Below are 21,653 nucleotides of genomic sequence, written 5' to 3' on the forward strand. Positions count from 1 at the left end.
TAATCTCAAAAATATTCACTCCCAGACAGTGCTCCAACGGATATCTTGGCTAGTCCAATAACAGAGAGGGGGAAGTTTTCCAGAGCGTTACTGCATTACATCATAACAACATTTACATGGAAGGAAGGGAAGAGAAAGAAGAAGAAAAAACTTCCTTGAAAGAGATTAATATTAGGGGCGATCAGAGCTTCTTTTTTAAAAATGTAGTATTTATATCTAGCAATTAAGGTAGTTCTTGATTACAGCTTATCTTTTAACTTTGTACCTTTTTTTTTTGAAAGCCAATAAAATCAAAGTAATTAACTTTCCTACCTGAGGTAGCACTGCTGGTTTCTGCCCTGCCAACCTCTGCAAGGAACTGACCTGAGGAACTTTAATCGGCACTGAAGTAATGGCTCCGAAAGCCTGCCAGGAAAATTAAAAGAAAAAAACAAAAGTATTATTCAATTTATCGACGTCATTGGTTCAGGACTCAAGACCCAGAGAGAAACATAAAACCCGGGCCACAGTAAGACAAATTGTCACCTGAAAAACCCCTATCAAACACATAAATTCTTTCAGGTTCCAAATCAGATGAGCAACTGATATTTAGAAGCTAAAATCAGAAATATCTCAAAAAAAACACCATTTCCTTCTCAATCGCCTTTCCTTCTTAGTCCCACTTTTCTTTCCCCTGATAAAAACCCAAACCCCGGTTTATTTCTGCAGCTAATAAGTTCTGGAGAACAGAAAAATACTGAAGATAAACTAAGAGTGCAGAGAATTTTTAAAAATAAAAAAAGAGGAAAGAAACATCTCAGCCACGCAGTTTCTTTGTGTAGCTAAATTCATTTCTCTAGGTACCCGAGGACCAGGAAAGCTGGTTATATGATGTTTTCTAATGAAGTTATCATTAGTTCTGTCACCTACATGCTCAGAAAATGCCACCAATTTATTTCCCCGAAGAAGTCTGCTGTTACTTCTCCGGAAAATCAAGACAAATAATGGCCTTCTTCACTTACGGAATTGTTAGTATTTATTATTTATTTATTTTATTAAATTTATAGACCGCCCCCTCTCCCCGAAGGGACTCGGGGCGGTGTACAGACACCACATTAAAACATAATATAAAATAGATACACTTAAAAACCAATTAGGCTGTACAGGGTAATAAAAGTTAAAAATTAGCTTAAAACAATCCCAAAAATTTAAAAGTACAGAATTGAGGGACTAGATCGGGATTAGGCCAGGCCCGCTAAACTGAACAGGTGGGTCTTGAGCATCTTACGGAAGGAGCGGAGATCAGTGATTGTTCTGATGTCACGGGGGAGGTCATTCCAGAGGGTCGGGCCCATCACAGAGAAGGCCCTACTCCTGGGCGTCGCCCGCTGGCACTGCCTCGTGGACGGCACCCGGAGGAGCCCCTCCCTGTGAGAGCGGATCGGTCGAAGGGATGTATGGTGCTAAACAAAATGTATTTAATGCTTATCAACCTCTTCATAGTAAAACTTGGCTGTTTAATATTTAACAAGGGAAGGTACCGCATTAAAAAAAAAACACAAGAAAGTTTATCTCTGATGTTTATTTCTATTATTTTCTGTATGCCTATCTAATACGTGATTTCTATCTGAATTTTGCTGACCAGCTGTCCCGCAGATTCTGCACACAACTATGTTGGAATTGTATGTGTTGATTTTGTTTAATGTTTATTTTATTTATCAGTCCGCTGAGGAGGGGAAGAAAAAAAGCAGATGAGTAATATTCAGGAGATAACATAATAATATGGAAAAACCTAATGTATATTGCTTATTTATTTATAGTACCATCCAGCCAAACATTTTTAAATATGATTGATTTCAGTTGGAATAAGTTAAGCACATGCAGAGGATATCAGCACAACTCATAAGGGCAAAAACTGGCTATTCATGATGTAGCTCTCAGCAGGACTAAAATGAGAATAAACACCCTACTTCAGACCCTACTAATCATGGGAATTGCCACCACTTCAGGTGGAGGTGAGCAATTCAGGTGGAGGTGAGAAAGATAGTAGGGAAAGTTAAATTAATGCAATGTAGAGAAATTTAATGTAGAGGAAAGTAAGATTTTACACTTGGGCAAGAAAAACCAAATGTACAAGTACAAATTAGCTGGTGCCTGGCTCAAAAGCAGTAACTATGAGAGGGATCTTGGAGTCCTACTGGACAATCTCCCCCCCTCCCTCTCTCACACACACACATAAAACCTGCAGTGGTGGGATTCACTTACCTTTGCTACTGGTTCGCAAATGTGAGCACACTCGCTCACTATGCTCGGAGCCACCTTCTGCGCATACGCAGAATGTCAAGCATTACGTCGGGGTGGGGGTGGGGCAGAGCCTCCAACAGTCACCACTACCAGTTTGCCCTAAGAGCCAGCAAAATACCACCGCTGATTGGCTGCCCATCTTACCATAAGATAACTGTGAGTGGCTTACAGTGAAAGAAATATGTATACATTAAAAATAATTAAATAAAAAGCAAGAATTAAAAACCAAGGACAGGTATGGAGGGGAGGCGTAGAATGGGGGAGGTGGGATCTGTTGTTACTCCATCAACCACATCTCCATTGTGCTGTTCCTCCCATTGGGGGGAATATGAGCCAGCAGTATGCAGCAGCAGCCAAAAAAGCCAATGCAATCCTTGGTTGCATAACTGGAGTCAACTAACACGTGAAGTGCTAGTACCATCTTATAAAACCTTAGTAAGATCAGACCGGGAATGCTGCATCCAGTTTTGGTCACCACCAGAGATGGTGTTCAGCCAGTTCTGACAAGTTCTGGAGAGCCGGTAGCGGAAATTTTGAGAGTGGGGAGGGAATGGGGAATCTGGTTTGGAGAGCTGCCAGGCCGATATCTGCAAAAGTTGGCAAGGAGTCTCGGAGAGTCACGAACCAATTAAGCGAACTAATTGACTCCTGCAAACTCCACTCCCCTTTCGCTCCTCTTTTATTTCCTCTGGGAGGGGCCATTCATCGTCCACTTGTGGCCTTACTCCCAGGTTGACCTCTGTTCTTTAGCTATTCCCTTTGTCTGGCAGCTCTGTGCATGTGCACAGCAGGAACAGGCTCCAGCTGTTCTTCAGCCCCACTGATGTCCGACTCTGAAGGCAGCTGATAACTGGCATACGGCCCTGGCCCCCTCTCTGCCTCCGACGCAGAGCCCTCATCAGAGCCTTCCCCAGACTCCAGGACTGGCCCACGTTCCTCTCCAACCTCCTCATTGTCCAAATCTGCTACCAACTCCGCAGGCCGCTGGTGGGCCACAACACACACAATACCTTCACCTGGATAAGGCAGATGGAATTCCTGTATCTAAAATTTGTACTACTTGAGACACTTGAATGCATTCAAGATTAGCCCTGTGCACAATGCATTACAGTAACAAAATGTGGAAGACAGTTTTGTGTTCCCAAGGTGGAAACAGCAATCGGGGCTTCAAGTAGAGTTGTAGACGAAATCATTTCCAAGCTAGACCATCATTCAGTGCAGAATCACACACAGACATTTTGTACATAGCAATTTTAAACTCTTTAACATTTTCATTCTGCAGGTCCATCCGCAGTTTATCACTTATCATCTAGAGATCAGTGTTTTTTTAAAAAACTTGGCAATTCTTAAGATGGGTAGGTGTAGATTTTAACTTTTAGAATCTCCCAGAATTCCCCATCCAGATTTTAAAATGTAGGATAGCTGTTACAACTGTGCATGACTCCATATATGCCACCAGAAAGTAGGGGAATAAAGCTCCACTTTATGCCACATGAATCTTAAAGTTCAAGTCCCACTTTACCCATAAGGGCCGGCCAGGTACTTTGGGCCAATCACTCTCCCTCGCCCCTTCAAATATCGGAACACCGTTATTGTTTCACCCCTAGTCCTTCTTTCCGCCAGACAAGCCATTCTCAATTCCTGCAACTGTTCTTCGTAGGTTTTTCGTCTTCAGGCTCTTAATCATCTTTGTTGCTCTTCTCTGCCCTCTTTCCAAAGTGTCAACCTCTTTTTTTATTACCTGGTGACCAGTGGTGGGATTCAAAAATTTTTACTACAGGTTCTGTGGGCGTGGCAGGGCGAAGGATAATGCAAAAAAGATCTGTGACTGTAAATCCTCCCTTGAAAGACTTTGCTGGATGTGAATGAGCGGAATTCAGTCAATTAATAAAAGGAGTTTTTGTTGGGACAAGGAGTTGCTTCGTGCTCTTGGGAAGCCCAGGTCAGAACAGTGTGTAGCCAGTTCAAAATACTACTTTTCTATGCAATGGACAATGAGAACTAGTTCTGCTATTAAAAAATACCATCAGGTATGCTATCTGCCTTATCAACCCAGCATCTTGCTAGAATCAAGATAACTCTTCCAATTTTCCCATTCCTTGCAACGTTGGGATTATTTTCGGGAAGCTTCACAAAGAAATTTGGCTACAGCTAATTCTCCCAATAAAAAACTCTCAAATGTATTCGACTTAACATTTAAATGGAGAGCAAACAGCAAGTTTCTGGCTTGCATATTAGCAAGAATTTAAGGAGCTTTATGTCATATCTCCTCAGTTGGAAGTTGGAAGCTTAGACCATCAAAGCGGTGGTAAAACTCAATTTCTTAGTGAATTCCCAGCTCACCGTCTAAGCCTAGTATCCATTCTTTTTTGTATTTTTACGAGAACAGGCTCATAAATAAATTGGGAGTAAAGCTCATTCACTATATAGGTAGTCCTTGACTTACAACAAATAATTGAGCTTGAATTAAGGTCATAAGTCATAAGCCACTCATTAAGCAGATCATCTCACATTACCGTGACCGATTTACAACCTATTTCGTGGTTGTGGCAAAAGTGGCAGCCATAAAGCAATCGCTGTGGCTATTAAGCGAACCCATTATTTGCACATGAGTATTTTTTGCCGTTCACAGGAAGTAAACACCAGTTTTCGACAAAAAAAAAAAGCCATACCGTGTTTCCCCGAAAATAAGACAGGTCTTATTTTCTTTTGACCCCCCCCCCCCCGAAATAAGCGCTTGGCCTAATTTTCAGGGAAATGTTATTATTTTTGAGGTGCAGGAGGCGGCGAGCGCGGTCACCTCATGGCTGCTGCTGTGTTGCAATAATTTCAGGGAGGGCTTATTTTCGGGGGAGGGCTTATTTTAGCGCATGTGCTCAAAAGCCCGATTGGGCTTGTTATCTGGGGAGGTCTTATTTTCAGGGAAATGGGCTAAATCATGCTCATGTGACCCCAGGATACTGCAAATGGTCATAAATGCTGGCCAATTGTTAAGAACCCAAGATGCAAGCACATGATCATGGTGTATGTATGTGTGTGTGTGTGTGTTTGTGTGTAGATCAGATCTTCGAATGCAGGTCTGAAGTAGCTTTTGGGGGTGTAAACTACGTAACTCTGAACCGTTGCTAAGTGGCCGGTCATAACTCAAGGATTACCTGCATTTCTGCAATCACCTGTCCAGGTTTTCACCCAGCCTGACTTGAATGGTGTACATTATTTCTCCACCCAACTGCATTGGTATTCTTTTCCTGATTTCCTGTTCTGACTTTGCCTTCTGTTTCTGGGAATAAGACATTTTTTTTCGGCACTTTTCCTTTTGTTAGGAGAGTAAAGCTGATGCTTGTTCTTATGAACCTTTAATTAACAATTGGAAAAGACATTTTTTCCGGCAATGCCTGACCTTTAAGTGCTTTGCATGAATTTATGGATACCAGCAGAAACAATAATTTTAAAAGGTTATAACTGCAGAATAGTTTATTGCAGCGCTTTTGTCGAGATAAATTAGTTTCTTATTACTACATTTATGATGCTAAGCTTTTTAATAAAAAAAAAAGGAACTATAAGAGTCAAAAGTAAAGGTCCCCCTCACCCATGCGTGCTAGTCGTTCCCAACTCTAGGGGGCAGTGCTTATCTCCGTTTCAAAGCCGAAGAGCCAGCGCTGTTCAAAGACGTCTCCGTGGTCATGTGGCTGGCATGACTAAACGCTGAAGGTGCACAGAATGCTGTTACCTTCCCACCAAAGGTGCTTCCTATATTTCCTACTTGCATTTTTACATGCTTTCGAACTGCTAGGTTGGCAGAAGCTGGGACAAGTAACGGGAGCTCACTCTGTTCCGTGGCGCTAGGGATTCGAACCACGTAACTGCCAACCTTTCTGATCAACAAGCTCAGCATCTTAGCCACTGAGCCACCACGTCCCACCATAAGAGTCAAAAGATAATCTCAAATCTGTTGTATGGCTGCAAACTCCTTGTAGTGCCCAGCCCAAGTCCCTACAATACCAGTTTTTGTTCTGAACTTCAGAGGAAAATTCTGATTATGTCACTCTTCCATTTGTATGCTCACAACAGCCTGAGATGAGAGTTTGCATAAGGCAATATTTAAGGAAAAAAAAAAACAGAATTGACACCAAGACTATTTTATAAAATAGTGATGATTATCAGAAGTGAAAAAGAACAGCATTAATCCGCACTCATCCAAAACTGGCAATATCACTTATTCAACCGCCTAATAACATAATAATAAGGATATTCAATAATGACAATTTTAACAGACTGAAGCTCTCCAGTAGCAAATGTCAGTTAATCGAAGGTAGTCTGTCCATTTTTAAAAGAGAAATTATTTGGGGAATACTGTTGTTCCATGTAGCGTACGCACTATGTGCCTTTCAACAAGGTAATACTTAACCGCGATAAACAGAGAAAGGTATCGGTTAAATATATATTATTGCTACATATGGCTATATGAAAAGCAGGTTCGAAATTATCTTAAGACTTCCGAACGGTTCCATCAAAATTTGAGAAATCAGCGTCAAATGCAAAGTTTACAATAGGAAAAAAAAAATTACCCATTCCATCTCTAAATGAAGGAAATTGGATGCGTTTCCATCCTTCTCAAAGTTAAGCAAAAGCTAGCTATGCCTTCAGGAATAAAATGAATAAATCAATAAAGCTACATAAGACAGGACTTGCCTGCTTCACTCTCAAAATATTAGCTTGGCCCATTAATTCCTAATTTACTAAAGTTACATAAAATATATTTGCAACACTTTCCTCTGAGTTGCTTTATTAAAAATTATTTTTTTGTCTTTTTAAGTATTTTTAAGCAACCTTTTTTTTGCAGTAAAAGTTTGCTGTTACATTTCAGCAGCTACCCACCTCTCCTAACATTAAAAGCCAGCTCTGTTTTCTGTTGCACATAAGATGCTAAAGCTATTTTAAAGAATTTTTTTCCCCCTGTTCCACGCTCAATATTGGCAACTGAATGGATTTTTAATGTAGTAGAAAGAGGAGAACAGATTGCTATGGCAACTGCAAAGATGAAAATTCTTAACTTGAATGGACATTCAGAAAAGTAATTGCAGGGTGCTGTATGAGTGAGTGCATTTATTTACAAAGGATGTTGCAAAGCAACCTTGAATTTGCTCTTAAAAACTTAAGGAACGTGAACTCAAAGCTTTCTTCTTGATAAACATTGTACCCGCTATTTTAATACATGGTGGAAAAAGCTGAGAAAAGAAAGAAAGGAAAATCATATTTTATGTGGAAATCCACATTTCCAGTACACGTTTTTGCAAAACACTCGATGAATATTAAATTCTACTCTAAAACACCTTTGAGGTAAGTAAAGGTAAAAGTTCCCCTCATACGTATATGCTAGTTGTTCCTGACTCTAGGGGGCAGTGCTCATCTCCATTTCAAAGCTGAAGAGCCAGAACTGTTCGAAGACCTCTCCGTGGTCATGTGGCTGGCATGACTGAACACTGAAGGCGCACAGAATACTGTTCCCTTCCCACCAAAGGTGATTCCTATTTGTCTACTTGCATTTTTACATGCTTTCGAACAGCTAGGTTGGCAGAAGTTGGGACAAATAACGGGAACTCACTCCATTATGTGGTGCTAGGGATTTGACACCACCGAACTGCCGACCTTTCTGATCGACAAGCTCAGCATCTTAGCCACTGAGCCACTTAAAGGCTCAGGCTTACCTTTGAGATAAGCGTAGTCAATTGTGGATTTTATTTCATTTGCTTGTCTTAAAGAAGATGTTACTTGACCCTATTCTGAAAAAAATTCCAACAGGCACGTTCTTCAAAACAAGTTAAGGGGTTTTAAAATAATCTGCCAGTGATGACTGAATTTCTATTTTAAAACAAACAAACAAACAAATACAATGTGTTAATTAAATCTCTTCAGGCACAATATAAATTTTCTGCGTAGTTCATGAAGAGAACTCAACCACCAGGTATTGGCGTTTGCCAAATTAAAATCTTGATCCAAAGCTTTTCATGAAAGACGACTGAAATATTACTTAAAATGCTAGAACCAAATGCAGCCTTTAGATTTTTAAAAACAAAAAGAAATAGCAGCTATTGCTTAATTTTGGCAGAGTTCCCCGGAAAATGTAATTGCTTGTTTATTTATTTTTTGGCTCAGTCTGAATATTTGTAAAGCAAAACTATTAACTACCTTTCTAGTGTTCCCCAACCCTTCTGTCCTTCTAAGGTAAAGGTTCCCCTTGCACATATGTGCTAGTTGTCTCCAACTCTAGGGGGCGCTGCTCATCTCCATTTCAAAGCCGAAGAGTTAGCGCTGTCCGAAGGTGTCTTTGTGGTCATGTGGCCGGCATGACTAAATGCCAAAGGAACCGAAGGCGGTTCCTATTTTTTCTACTTGCATTTTTACATGCTTTCAAACTGCTACGTTGGCAAAAGTTGGGACAAGTAACGGGAGCTCACTCTGTTACGTGGTGCTAGGGATTCGGACCGCCGAACTGCCAACCTTTCTGATCGGCCAGCTCAGCATCTTAGTCCTGGGTCAGATGTGTTCATGGCTTCAGTTGTATCTATTGTTATTGTTCTTCTGTTGACCTCATGTTCCAATGTTGTGTTACATAGCCCAGGGCACCGAGCAGTCAAAAAACAAATGAACAAATGAATGTATGAATGAATGAGATAGTCCTCACAGGAGACAGAATTTTCTCCCATCCATTATTGTTTTGTATACATTAAAAGTCATGCATACCTCATCAAGCTTCACACACTCATGTGAAATTTTCTCCTTTCATCAGCAGAATTATGACTTCTATAAGCATCCTGATAGATGTGTAACTAAACACCAAGTTTTTTTTTTAATCTAGAAACCCTAGTAGGGAGGAAAAAAAAATAAGTATGGCACAGTGCCTAGAATACCAGACTGAAAGCAAACCTGAACATTTTAATGGAATACAGTTAATTTATTCGATTTATGCACTGCCCAGTTCTGAAATAACTGTGTATATGTATTGCATGCAGTAGAAAATAAGCAGGAATAAAACGCTTATGCTGTATATACCAAATTTGTTTTATTTCAGACATTTCTAGCACGATGTACTACCTAGAGAGGAGGATCAGGCTAGGAGATATTTTGGGGGGTAAGAACATAGACATTGGCAGAAAAATAGGAAGCCTTCGTAAAGTAAACCATATAAAGTTCCTTAAGAATGTTCTGTATGCTCTCGGTGAACATGATTTTTTCCAAAAATTTAGTTTGGAACAAAGGGAGGGGAGGGGAGAGACGGGGAGAGGGGGAGAGGAAAAGAGAGGGGAGGTTATAGGAGAGGGGAGGGGAGAGGGAAGGAGAGGAGAGGGGAGAGGAAAGGAAAGGAGAGGGGAGAGAGGGGAGGAGAGGGGAGGGGAGAGGAAAGAAGAGGGGAGAGGAGAAGAAAGGAAAGGAGAGGGGAGAGAGGGGAGGAGAGGGGAGGGGAGAGGAAAGGAGAGGGGAGAGGAGAAGAAAGGAAATGAGAGGGGAGAGAGGGGAGGAAAGGGGAGAGGAGAGAAGGAGAGGGGAGGGGAGAGAAGGAGAGGGGAGGGGAGCGAAGAGGAGAGGAGAGGGGAGGAGAGAGGAGAGGGGAGGGGAGGGGAGAGAGGAGAGGGGTGGGGCACACTCCAAACTAAACCTCTTTCTAATCCAGCCTTTCTCAACCAGGGTTTTGCTGAACCTAGAATTACACCAGATGTCACCTAGATTTCTGGGAGAGATTGTGACTGAGAAATAAACCAATTCACATTATTTTCCATGGTGTGTGCAGTGCTAACTTTAGATGTAATAATTTTTACTCGGGGATTCCCCCGAACCCCAAAAATTATTTCAAGGGTCTCTCTAGGATAGAAAGGTTTTGACAAATGCTGCAAACAAATCAATTATCTTTACCAGATAAGGAGCCTATCTATTCTGTCAGGCAGGTGGCTGGAGCAACAGGAGGGTTGCCAAGTATTTAGAACAAGAATGAATTTAAAATAGGCTGTTTCGATCTGCCCAAAGTGTTTTTCAAGGTTACTTCAAGGACCTTTTGGAAAGGTTTCAAGGCCAAACATCTCTGTTTGAATTCAGCTGTGATGTTCCCAAAGCAAACTCCCGCCCTGATATAGTTTTTTCTTAGCAACAGTGGAATCTGGACTCTGCCTCCTTCTTAGCAACTCTATTAAGTGAAATGCTGGCTTGATGTGACGGGTGTGTGTGTGTGTGTGTGTGATTGACAAATGCTTACTTTTACTTGAATACAGGGATTTATGATACAGAACCAACAGCGGGATATGGCTATCTATTAAGCAGATTAAATTCCTTAAGTTTGCCAACTACTTTCGTTTATTCGTTCTTACGGAATGAATTGCTGCAATGAACATGAGGAGCCCAGCCAATGTTTCGAGCGTGGTTAACATCTCCAGCCCAATGAGTTCTCTGTTAGCACTCACCACACCTGTCAATTTACCAACTCCAGTTACTGCACCAGTGAACGTCGCACATCCAGTCACTATCACCTCTCCAATGAATCTCCCAACACCAATGACATTAGCTGGCCCTTTAAATATAGCCATGAGACCTGCGGAAACCATGTCTTTCCTTCCCCAGGCATTGCCAACCTCTCCCCCGCCCCCCAAGTAAAAAAAAAAAACTTCATGCAATATTAAAAAGAAGATTGGAAAAGGGGGCTGTTGTGTATTGTTTAATGGACTGCTAAATGGTCACGCCCACCCAGTCACATGACCACCTGGCCACACCCACACAGTCACATGATCACCTGGCCACACCCACACAGTCACATGACCACCTGGCCACACCCACAGTCACATGATCACCTGGCCACACCCACCCAGTCACATGACCACCTGGCCACACCCACCCAGTCACATGACCACATAAGTCACTTTTTCCAGTGTGGTTATAACATTGAATGGTCATTAAATGAACTGTTGTAAGTTGAGGACTACCTGTATGAAGCACTTCAGACTTAAGTTCTCAATCATTTGCAGATTTCAGGCAGTAGGCTTACAATGTTAGGTTTGAAATTTGATAACCTGGCTATAATTTTTCCTTAAAATTTTGCTGCAAGGCAAACTGGAAATTTAGCTTTTTCATTTAGTTAGCCACCAAATGGATGCTAATACAGAGCAACAGCTCCCTATATACTAGTGACGGCAAACCTTTTCAGCATCAAGTGCCGAAAAGAGAGTACATGCGCACTCATTAGGCCCGCAACCCAGAAGAGAAACTGCCCAGGGGACATGCGCGCATCGGGAAATGAACTCCTGGTTTACGGCGCATGCATGCACGCCAGCCGGCTATTCTTCCAGTTATTGGCACGCATGCATGTGCGACAATCAACTAGCTGACTCGCATGCGCACACCAGAAAACGGAAGACCAGCTCTTCTTGTTTGCGGCACTGCCACACATGCAAAGGCTAGCTGATCGTTGTGTGAGCATGTGCGCCAGAAAACTCGGAAGAGAAATGGGTGACACCGTGTGTGCCAGGCAACATGGCTCCGCATGCCACTTCTGGCACACTTGCCATAGGTTCGCCATCAGGGCTATATACTCTCTGTATACATACACACACACACACACACACACACACACACACGGTGGAGGCAGATATAGATAGATAGATAGATAGATAGATAGATAGATAGATAGATAGATAGATAGATAGATAGATAGATAGATAGATAGATAGATAGATAGATGATAGATAGATAGATAGATAGATAGATAGATGATAGATAGATAGATAGATAGATAGATAGATAGATAGATAGATAGATAGATAGATATAGATATAGATATATAGATAGATATAGATATATAGATATACAGATAATCCCCGGGTTACGAGCATTCTCTTAATGTAAACAAAACTTAGAATACAAGCAGGCACAGTGGATTTGCACTGTAAATTTAAGCAGAAAAAATACTTCTTTAAAAAAAAGAAACAGCGGTATAGGATAAAATGAGACTGAAAAGAACATACCGTATTTTTCAGACTATAAGACGCTTCTTTTTGTCTTCCAGAAGGGGGTGAAAATGTCTCTGCACCTTATAGACTAAATATTGCCAAAGCCTCACCCACCCACCGGCCATTTTTTTTTTTTGGCCTCTGCACATCCCTTTTTCAGGCCTTTTTGTACGCTTTTTTCGGGAAGTTTTTGAGGCTTTTTTTCGGGCTGTTTTTGAAGCTATTTTCAGGCCGTTTTTGAAGCTTTTCTTGGCCCATTTTCAAGGCTTTTTGTGACTTGTTTTTGAGGGGTTTTTTCAGGTCATTTCTGAGGCTTTTTTTTCAGTCCATTTTCAAGGCTTTTTTTCAGTCCATTTTCAAGGCTTTTTTGGCCCATTTTTCCAAAAACAATGGGCTGAAAAAACCTCAAAATTGGTAGGAAAAAAGCTGGAAAAGAGGCAAAAAAGGGCCAAAAAAAGGGCCAAGAATGAGGCACGCAGAGGCCAAAACCCTTCCCCCCCTCTTCTAAAGTTAGATGCGTCTTACCGTCAAGTGCGACTTATAATCTGAAAAATACAGTATTTCCAAAAAACAAGCAAAATGGGGGGAAATCCAAATTTCATTACTCCAGAATGGAACATGACATATTATTATGGTTTGTCGCTATGGAACCTGCAATGAAGACCTTGCCAAGAAGACATTTTCATTTAGTGCCAGACAAACCTTCATGGATTCCTGAAGTATAATACTTGGAGATGCCAGTGCACCTGTTTTGAAGACGTCTTGTCTTACCAGTTTTAAATTAATAACAACATTTTAAAAAGAAGACAGAAACTGTCACACGGCAAAATGAGACCCCAGACCTGACAAATAATGTTTCCATTATTCTTTCCAAGAATATCCCTTGGGGTGAGTTGCTTTAAAACATTGTGGTTTTTAAAACAGTGTTTCTCAATCTTGACAACATTAAGATAGGTGGATCTCAACTTCCAGAATTCCCCAGCCAGCATTTTTAGCTTTAAAATCTGGGGTTAATGAGGGGAAACTGCAGGTGCAGAGCAGGGGTGGGTTCCTGTCAGTTCTATAGAAGAGATTCCACAAATCTACCGTGCCGTTTAGAACCGGTTCCAGCTCCCTCCCCCCGCCCGTCTGCACATCATCAAGATGAAGAGCGAGAGGAGGAATTCTGGGAGTTGAAGTCCACAAGTCTTAAAGTTGTCAAGTTTGAACACTCCTGGGGTTTTTTTTCTAAAGGGTTAGGGGTGCAAGGGTCTTGTAACTGGACAGCTTTAAGACTTGCACACTTCAATGCCAGAGTTCCTGAGCCAACATGACTGGAGGAGGAATTCTGGGAGTTGAAGTCCACAAGTCTTAAAGCTGTCAAGTTTGAACACGCCTGGGGTTTTTTTTTCTAAAGAGTTAGGGGTGCAAGGGTCTTGTAACTTGACAGCTTTAAGACTTGCGTGCTTCACAAGTTTCTGAGCCAACATTTTGGTTGCTAAGCAAGAGCGTTGCTAAGTGAGTTTCACCCTTTTTACAAATTGGCCACGCCCACCCAGTCACATGGCTGGCAAGCCACTCCCACCCAGTCACACAGCCGGCAAGCCATTCCCACCCGGTCACATGGCCGGCAAGCCATTCCCACAAAGCAGGCCACATCTACAGAAGAGTTCTAAAAAAATTTGAAACCCACCACTGGTGCAGAGGCATCCTCATGTTATGGTCATAACAATTAAAATGGTGACTGCAATGCTGCAACTGAGCTCTGCCTGTTTTTGGAATATGCAAATCCATATATTGGATTTCAACATAAATCTATAGAAACATAAATCATTGTGAATCAAACCTCACTCTTTTCTGCATGTGAGTAGTCTGGACAAAGGACTTGTTCTAACATCCTCTGATCCAGTGACGTGCGGTGAGGTTTATGACTGGTGAGGCTGGTGACATCATCAAACCGCGTGGTTGCTCCCATCGCACGGGCGCAGCCCAAACGGAGAAGTTTCTCTTCTCAGAAATGTCAGAAAGGGACAGACAGGCTGCCGCAGCTCCACTAAGAAGACATTTCTGAGAAGAGAAACTTCTCCTTTCTCCTCCTCCCCCCATCCCCTTCTAGCACTGATGATGTTACCGAGGCATTTTTTGCATCGGGCGAGCCTGGGATCCTTACAAGGGGAATGGGACCACGTGTGCAGGCAGCTCCTCAGCACACAGCCTCAGATCAGCGCAGCCGCGGTCCCCTTCATGTTGGCTTAGGAAGGAGGGGAATGGGACCACGTATGCAGGGGAAGGGGATCGCGGCTGCGCTGATCTGAGGCTGGCATTGAGGAGCTGCCTGAACACATGGTCCCATTCCCCTTGCAAGGATCCTGGGCTCGCCCGATGCAAAAAATGGCGAGACCGGCACACTTGGGGCTGCTGCTGAGATGTCCAGGGAGGCTAAACCAAGCCGTGCGCCTCTCCCAGCCACTTTCACGGCTTCCCAGAGTAATTTTTTTTATTTTCATGATGAGAGCGGTGAGGCTCTGCCTCCCCTGCCTCCCCTGACTGCATGTCACTGCTCTGATCTCAAAAAATCTGCTCTTATTCCCAAGCTTTTGAATTTAATTATGGAGTTAGCTAATATAGGCAATTCTCACTACTATAAATTTAATGACTTGATAATAAATAACATAACTTGCATTGTACAATTAGAACGTGCAAGTAGGACTCAACTGCTGCTCAAAACATTTTGCTATGACAATAAGGATTTTTGCCCAAGTCCATATGATACAACAGTTACGACTTTTCTTGGAGCTGCAGGCTATAGCCTCTGAGTAATCTTCAAGGTCAGTCCCACACACAGAACATTGCAGTAGTCCAAATCAGAGACTGACCCACTCCTTTGGACTGCTGCATTATGCTCTACATGAGGTTGATCTTTAAGGTGACTCAGCAGTCACAAATGATCCAGAATGCAGCAGCTTGAATAGTGACGGATATTTTATGAAATGTCTATGGATCACTGCTGTTTCAAGAGCTGTACTGGTTATCAGTTTGAAGCAGGTGTAATATAAGATGCTAGCTTGCACTTTGAAAGTCCTTTCGTGGTTCAGAAATGGGATGTTTTCAAACCAACTTCTCCCAATTGCCCATCTAAATGAGATCGGGTAGAAGTGGCTTGCTCTGAATTTCTTCACTCAATGCTATCATCTTGGCTTTGGAAGCATGGCTTCCAATCATCCCTACTCTTCTTGGGAACAGCTTCTCCCAGGGATCACGGTGGTGCCAAAACTATGGAGACATTAAAACTTGGCTTTTTCAGCAGTTTGTAGTGGCAGAAATGTCATTCAAACCCTTCTCTCCTGTAATCTGGGGTTTGTCTAATATAGTATTAACATACTGAGCACTGGGATTAAACAGTATGATTTCCTTTTCATTTTTAAACCTTATTTAGAAAAATAAGTGTATGTAAAGCACTATGAGCTGGTATAAATTGGAATGAGAAAGTCAATTTGGTGTAGTGGTTAAGGCACCAGGCGAGAAACCAGAAGTCCGTGAGTCCGTGATGGGTAACTTTTTTGTCATCGCATGCCAAAAGCGTGCGTGTGCACCGGCACCCATTATGCAATGCAGCGAGACCCCACCCCCTGCGCATGCGACCCGTGCTCTCCCTGCATGCGCACACGACACCCCCGTGCTCCCCTATGCATTCTCATGTGACCTCACGCATGCGCACGCGACCCCCCCATTCCCCCGCTCATGCACCTCCCACATGCGCCCCACTCCCCAAGCATGCATGATAGAGGCCTGAAAATCAGTTAGCCAGCGGGAGGCATGTGCACATGTGTCGTGGGGCTGAACTGGGGCGACGGCTTGCATGCCCGTAGAGCGGGCTCTGCGTGCCACCTGCGACACACATGCAATAGGTTTGCCATCATAGCGTTGAGTTCTGGTCCACCTTAGACACAAAGCCAGTCATTTTCTGTTAGACCTAGAAAATGACAAACTACTTCGAAACTTTTGCCAAGAAAATTTTTATGTATTACTGTAATTGCCTGCCATGGGTTCAAACGATGGATCTATTTCCCTTTGTATAATATTGACATGTTGCATACTTTGAGGGAAAAGGAGAAGAACCTACAAAAAAACTCTAATCACCAAACATCTCAACCGATGGTGAAACTTCATTATTTTTGTCCCTTGAAACTTGGCTTAAACATTTCAATGACTAAAGACAGTTTTGGCTAGTCTAACTCTTAAGCTTCAGTCTGCCAAATCACACTGCAGATTCCTCAATGATACTGGGTCACCCCCCAGTTCCAACTGAACCCAACATTGTCAAGGGACTTCAGTACAGTCGTTAACTTTACCTCTCCTGCTGCCCCTAAGTGAAAATGGATCAATGGCTTTCCAACATGTCCCTGCATTAAACCAAACACAAATAGCACGCCGATATGAAAACCAGGAAAAGAAACTCATCTGAAGTTCTCCCATTCATACTAGTCAACCGCCTCATTGGAAAGCTCTTCCTAATAAACACTTGCCTTATATGGGATGGACACCCTTTGAACAGTGTGGGAGTAAGAATGGATTTCCAGAGGGAAAGAAATTGCAGACTAGAGAAACTAGGAGCACCATTCAGGTGGCCCTAAGGACACAACTGAACCTCCAAATGCTTCAACGACCCTCTAAAACAGTGTTTCTCAACCTTGGCGACTTTAAGTCCTGGGGACTTCAACTCCCAGAATTCCCCAGGAGTTGAGGTCCACAGAACCTAAAGTCGCCAAGGTTGAGAAACACTGCTCTAAAAGGATGCAAAGGACCAGCTGTCTGCAAGGCAGAGGTGTGTTGCTGCCGGTTCGGCCCGGTTCAGCCAAACCGGTAGTAGAAGTCAGGCCTGGGTCATAGAACTGGCAGCGACCCAGGCCTGACACGACCCCGAACCAGCTCCCTCGCCGCCGCTGATGTTGCCACCATGTTGGATTTTAGTGACTGCGCGTGCGCAGTTCACTGGAAATTGTTCTGCGCATTACATTGAACAGCGCACACACGCATTGCACGCAGGTTGCAAACCAGTAGTAAAACCGGCAGCAACCCACCCCTGCTGCAAGGAATATAAATCTTTCCATTCCCCACCATCCGGTCAGAGCTTTAAATGTTTTTTTTTTTAACATTAAAAGTTTTTTCTATTTTTTCATTTTCATAACATATAATCACATGTGTACTATTACACAGCCAACATTATATTGTATTATTAAATGTTTGCATCAGTAAGATCAGTTTGCATCTTACCATCAACTCCCAAAAACGATTATTGGCTCTTCTGCTCTCCATACACCATATCTGTACCCTTATCCATCCCTTTCTTCCCCCTCTCTCCTCCCCCTCCCTACCTCCTTTCTTCCCTCTGTCATCCTTCTCTACTTCCCCTTCCTCTCTCCCCTTTCCACTCCTCCTTTCTCTCCTCCACTTCCCACCTCCCCCACCCTCTTTCCTATCCCTCTCTTCTGAAGCAGCTTCTTGGATGAGAATCGAAACGTCTTCAAAAGAAAAAAGAAGGAAGTCCAGTTGCCTCCTGAAAAAAGCATCTTTGGGACAACTGGAAGATGGAGAACCTCTACAGGCTTTTAGCTATACAATTTGGGATGAACAACCTTGGAATGGTGGGGGAATAGGAATGGATTTCCAGAGGAAAAAAATTGCAGACTACAGGAACCAGAAGCTTGGGTGACTGGCACAGATAAACCTCCAAGTGCTTCAATGACCCTCTAAAACAGTGTTTCTCAAACTTGGCGACTTTAAGTCCTGTGGACTTCAACTCCCAGAATTCCCCAGCCAGCTATGCTGGCTGGGGGATTCTGGGAGTTGAAGTCCACAGGACTTAAAGTCGCCAAGTTTGAGAAACACTGCTCTAAAAGGACGCAAAGGGCCAGCTGGCTGAGAATCGCTACAGACTTGCCTTATATAGAATGTTTTGGGGAAACAAGCTTGGCAAGATTTCAAACACAATAATACACGGAGCACACACTAGATACAAACCTAAGGTAAACCCAGTGGGTGCGATTCAGCCAGTTTGCTGAAGTCAGGAGAAGTGGTTGCTAACTTTCTGAGCAGTTTGGTGAACTGGTTGTTGGAAGAAATCATTAGTACAGAGAACCGGTTGTTAAATTATTTGAATCCCACCACTGGGTAAACTGCTCCAAACTTGATTGCAGAAAATACAACTTCAGCAACAACAGAGTGGTCAATGCCTGGAATGCATTACCTGACTCTGTGGTTTCTTCCCCAAACCCCCCAAAACTTTAACCTTAAACTGTCCATTGTTGACCTCACCCCTTTCCTAAGAGGTCTGTAAATGGGCATGCATAAGCGCACCAGCGTGCCTACCGTCCCTGTCTTAATGTTTCCTTTTATTCGAACCCATTTCCTGTATTCACAGTCATGTTTATACTTATATCTGTTATCTTATATATGCTTGACAAATTAAATAAATAAAAGATAACCCTGCGATTGTCAATCTTGGATTCTGGAAAGCCAACTCTGCTTGTCATGAATAAATGCTTGACAAAAAAAATGAAATAAATAAATAAAACAGAACCTTGCAAACCCAACTGGGTATGTCTAATTTAATGAAAAGAAGGTCTAAGGGAGACATGATAGCAGGGTTCCAATATCTCAGGGGCTGCCACAAAGAAGAGCGAGTCAAGCTATTTTCCAAGGCACCTGAGGGCAGGGCAAGAAGCAATGGATGGTAGCTAATCAAGGAGAGAAGCAACTTAGACCTAAGGAGAAATTTCCTGACAGTTAGAACAATTAATCAGTGGAACAGAAGTTGCCTCCAGAAGTTGTGAATGCCCCAACACTGGACGTTTTTAAGATGTAGGATAACCATTTGTCTGAAGTGGGGTAGGGTTTCCTGCCTAGGCAGGGGGTTAGACTAGAAGACCTCCAAGGTCCCTTCCAACTCTGTTATTCTATTCTATTGTCAATCTTGGATTCGGGAAAGCCAATGTCATAAATAAACCATCCTGGGCAGGTGGACCAAACTGAGGATCGAGTCTAAGCCATAGCCAACATGCAAGGACACCCAAACCGCCACTCATGTTGTCTTTCCAGCAGGATTTGTCCCCCTCGCCTTTGCTGGCAGAGCTCCTTACCGGCTCTTGCGCGAACCCGGGCTCCAGAAGACGTCTCCACCGCGAGCTCGGGGCTGACGGTCAGCCGGCCACGCCGCCTTCGGCCATCCGGGGAGACAGAGGGGGGGAGCGTACCAGCCGCTTTGTGCGGCCCGAGGCTGCTCACCTGGGCGCCCGAGCCGGTCTCGCTCCGCAGGTGGCGGGCGGCCGACGCTGCAGCTCGGGCGCCCGGGGTGGGGGGGGGGCTGCGTGGTCACCATGGCGACCGGGGCCGGGGTCGCTCGCCCAACCGGGAAAGGTGAGAACGGCGCTTGGCGACTTCCCTCCCGAAGCCGCGGCGCCTCCGCTCAGCTGCAGCCCCGCGTGGCACCCGACCCTCTCGCTTCCTCGAACCGGGGACGGGCGACGGGTTCTTCCAACCGGAGGGTGGGGAGGGGGGCGCCCTCCCGCTCGGAGATGCCCATTTGGGGCGGCCGGCGTGCAGCTGTGAGGGGATGGGGGGGGGGACTCCTAGCGCCTGCGCACATCGTTGGCCGGTCGCCGGCTGACCGGGGGAGGGGGCGAAGCTTTGGGATGGAGGGGGCGTTTCGCAAAGCAGGTTGGGAGGGGGAGGGGGCTGGATTGGCGGGATGAAGGGCTCCCCCCCACCCACCTACTCAGCTCGGAAAGCGGGCTGCGCGTCGGCGGCGCTCCTTTTCCCTTGCGCGCTTTTGCCCGCGGAGCCTCGGGAGTGCTGCGGCGAAAGCGAGCGGGCTCCCTCCCCACCCACGCATATACACTGTACACCACGCCGGCTTTTGTCGCTGACTCCGCTGCAGCTTTGGGGGTCTCTCGTAGCCTGGAATCAGTCAAGGAAAGGGGGTGGGGGGGAAGGAGGTGAAGAGGAGTCAAAGGTGCTTTTTTTCAAGAGGCAGCTGGACTTTATGGGGTTTTTTTTCCTTTGAAGACGTTTCGCTCCTCATCCAAAGGAGCTTCTTCAGCTCTGACTGGATGGTGGGGAATGGAAGGATTCCCCACCATCCAGCTCCCACCATCTCGATAGATGATGGACGGACGGACTGAAAGACAGACAGATAGAGATAGATAGATAGATAGACAGACAGACAGACGGATAGAGATAGACAGACAGACAGATCTATCTATCATCTATCTATCTATCTATCTATCTATCTATCTATCATCTATATATTTCTATATCTATATAATCTATCATCTATCTATATCTATCATCATCTATATCTATTTATGTATATCTTTATACACACACACACACACACACACATATATATATAATTTATACAGTACATCTATTTATGTATATCTTTTTACCTACATCTATCTATCTATCTATCTATCTATCTATCTATCTATCTATCTATATATATATGTCTGTCTATCTATCTATCTATCTATCTATATGTATATGTATATCTTTACACACACACACACACACACACACACACACACACACACACACATATATATATATATATATATATATATATATATATATATATATATATAATTTATACAGTATATCTATTTATGTATATCTTTTTACCTACATATATCTTATCTATCTATCTATCTATCTATCTATCTATCTATCTATCTATCTATCTATCTATCATCTACCTACCTACCTACCTACCTACCTACCTACCTATCTATCTATCTATCTATCTATCTATCTATCTATCTATCTATATCTCTGCCTGCCTGTCTGTCTGTCTGTCTGTCTGTCTGTCTGTCTATCTATCTATCTATCTATCTATCTATCTATCTATCTATCTATCTATCTATCTATATGTATATGTATATCTTTATACATACATACATACATACATACATACATACATACATACATACATCTATATATCTATAGTTTTGTGTGTGTGTGTATGGTTAAATATACTTCCTTAAATTTCTTTAGCAGCACCCAGTGAGTCCAGATTCCTGGGACAGGGAAGCCTAAAGCCCATCTTGGCAAGTGAAACTGGAAGCGAATGCTGCTGGTCTGGTTTGAAACATCTGGAGGAAACTAACTACAACTTGAACTGAATCTTTAAAAGGCCAGAAAGTGTAGTGCTTGTGCTGTCACCTCATTTGGGGGTTTTAACTCCCCTCAGCTTTTTTATCTAAGCTTGCAGTTCAATGAGCTGCTGACATGGGCAGTGTTGAGGAGAAATGGCCTGTGTTGGCCAGTGTTCATGGCAGTGTGTTTCAGCCATCAACAGATGTAAGTTAGAGATAAACCACATTTACACACCATTCGGAAGGT

At 43.4% G+C, this 21,653-nt stretch overlaps 1 protein-coding gene across 1 annotated transcript in view; it reads right to left on the bottom strand.

The window, feature by feature from the left end:
* Positions 1-21,653, bottom strand: part of PHF21B (PHD finger protein 21B) — a gene marked incomplete at its 5' end in the record, with an annotated part of 175,974 nt that overhangs the window by 46,769 nt on the left and 107,552 nt on the right. Inside the window, one exon of the mRNA XM_081957118.1 lies at positions 313-405. Within this exon, the coding sequence (XP_081813244.1) occupies positions 313-405 (93 nt within the window). The remainder of the gene's footprint in view (positions 1-312; positions 406-21,653) is intronic.

The sequence above is a fragment of the Natrix helvetica genome (genome assembly GCF_964273705.1).
Source record: "Natrix helvetica genome assembly, chromosome: 6".
Taxonomy (NCBI): domain Eukaryota; kingdom Metazoa; phylum Chordata; class Lepidosauria; order Squamata; family Natricidae; genus Natrix; species Natrix helvetica.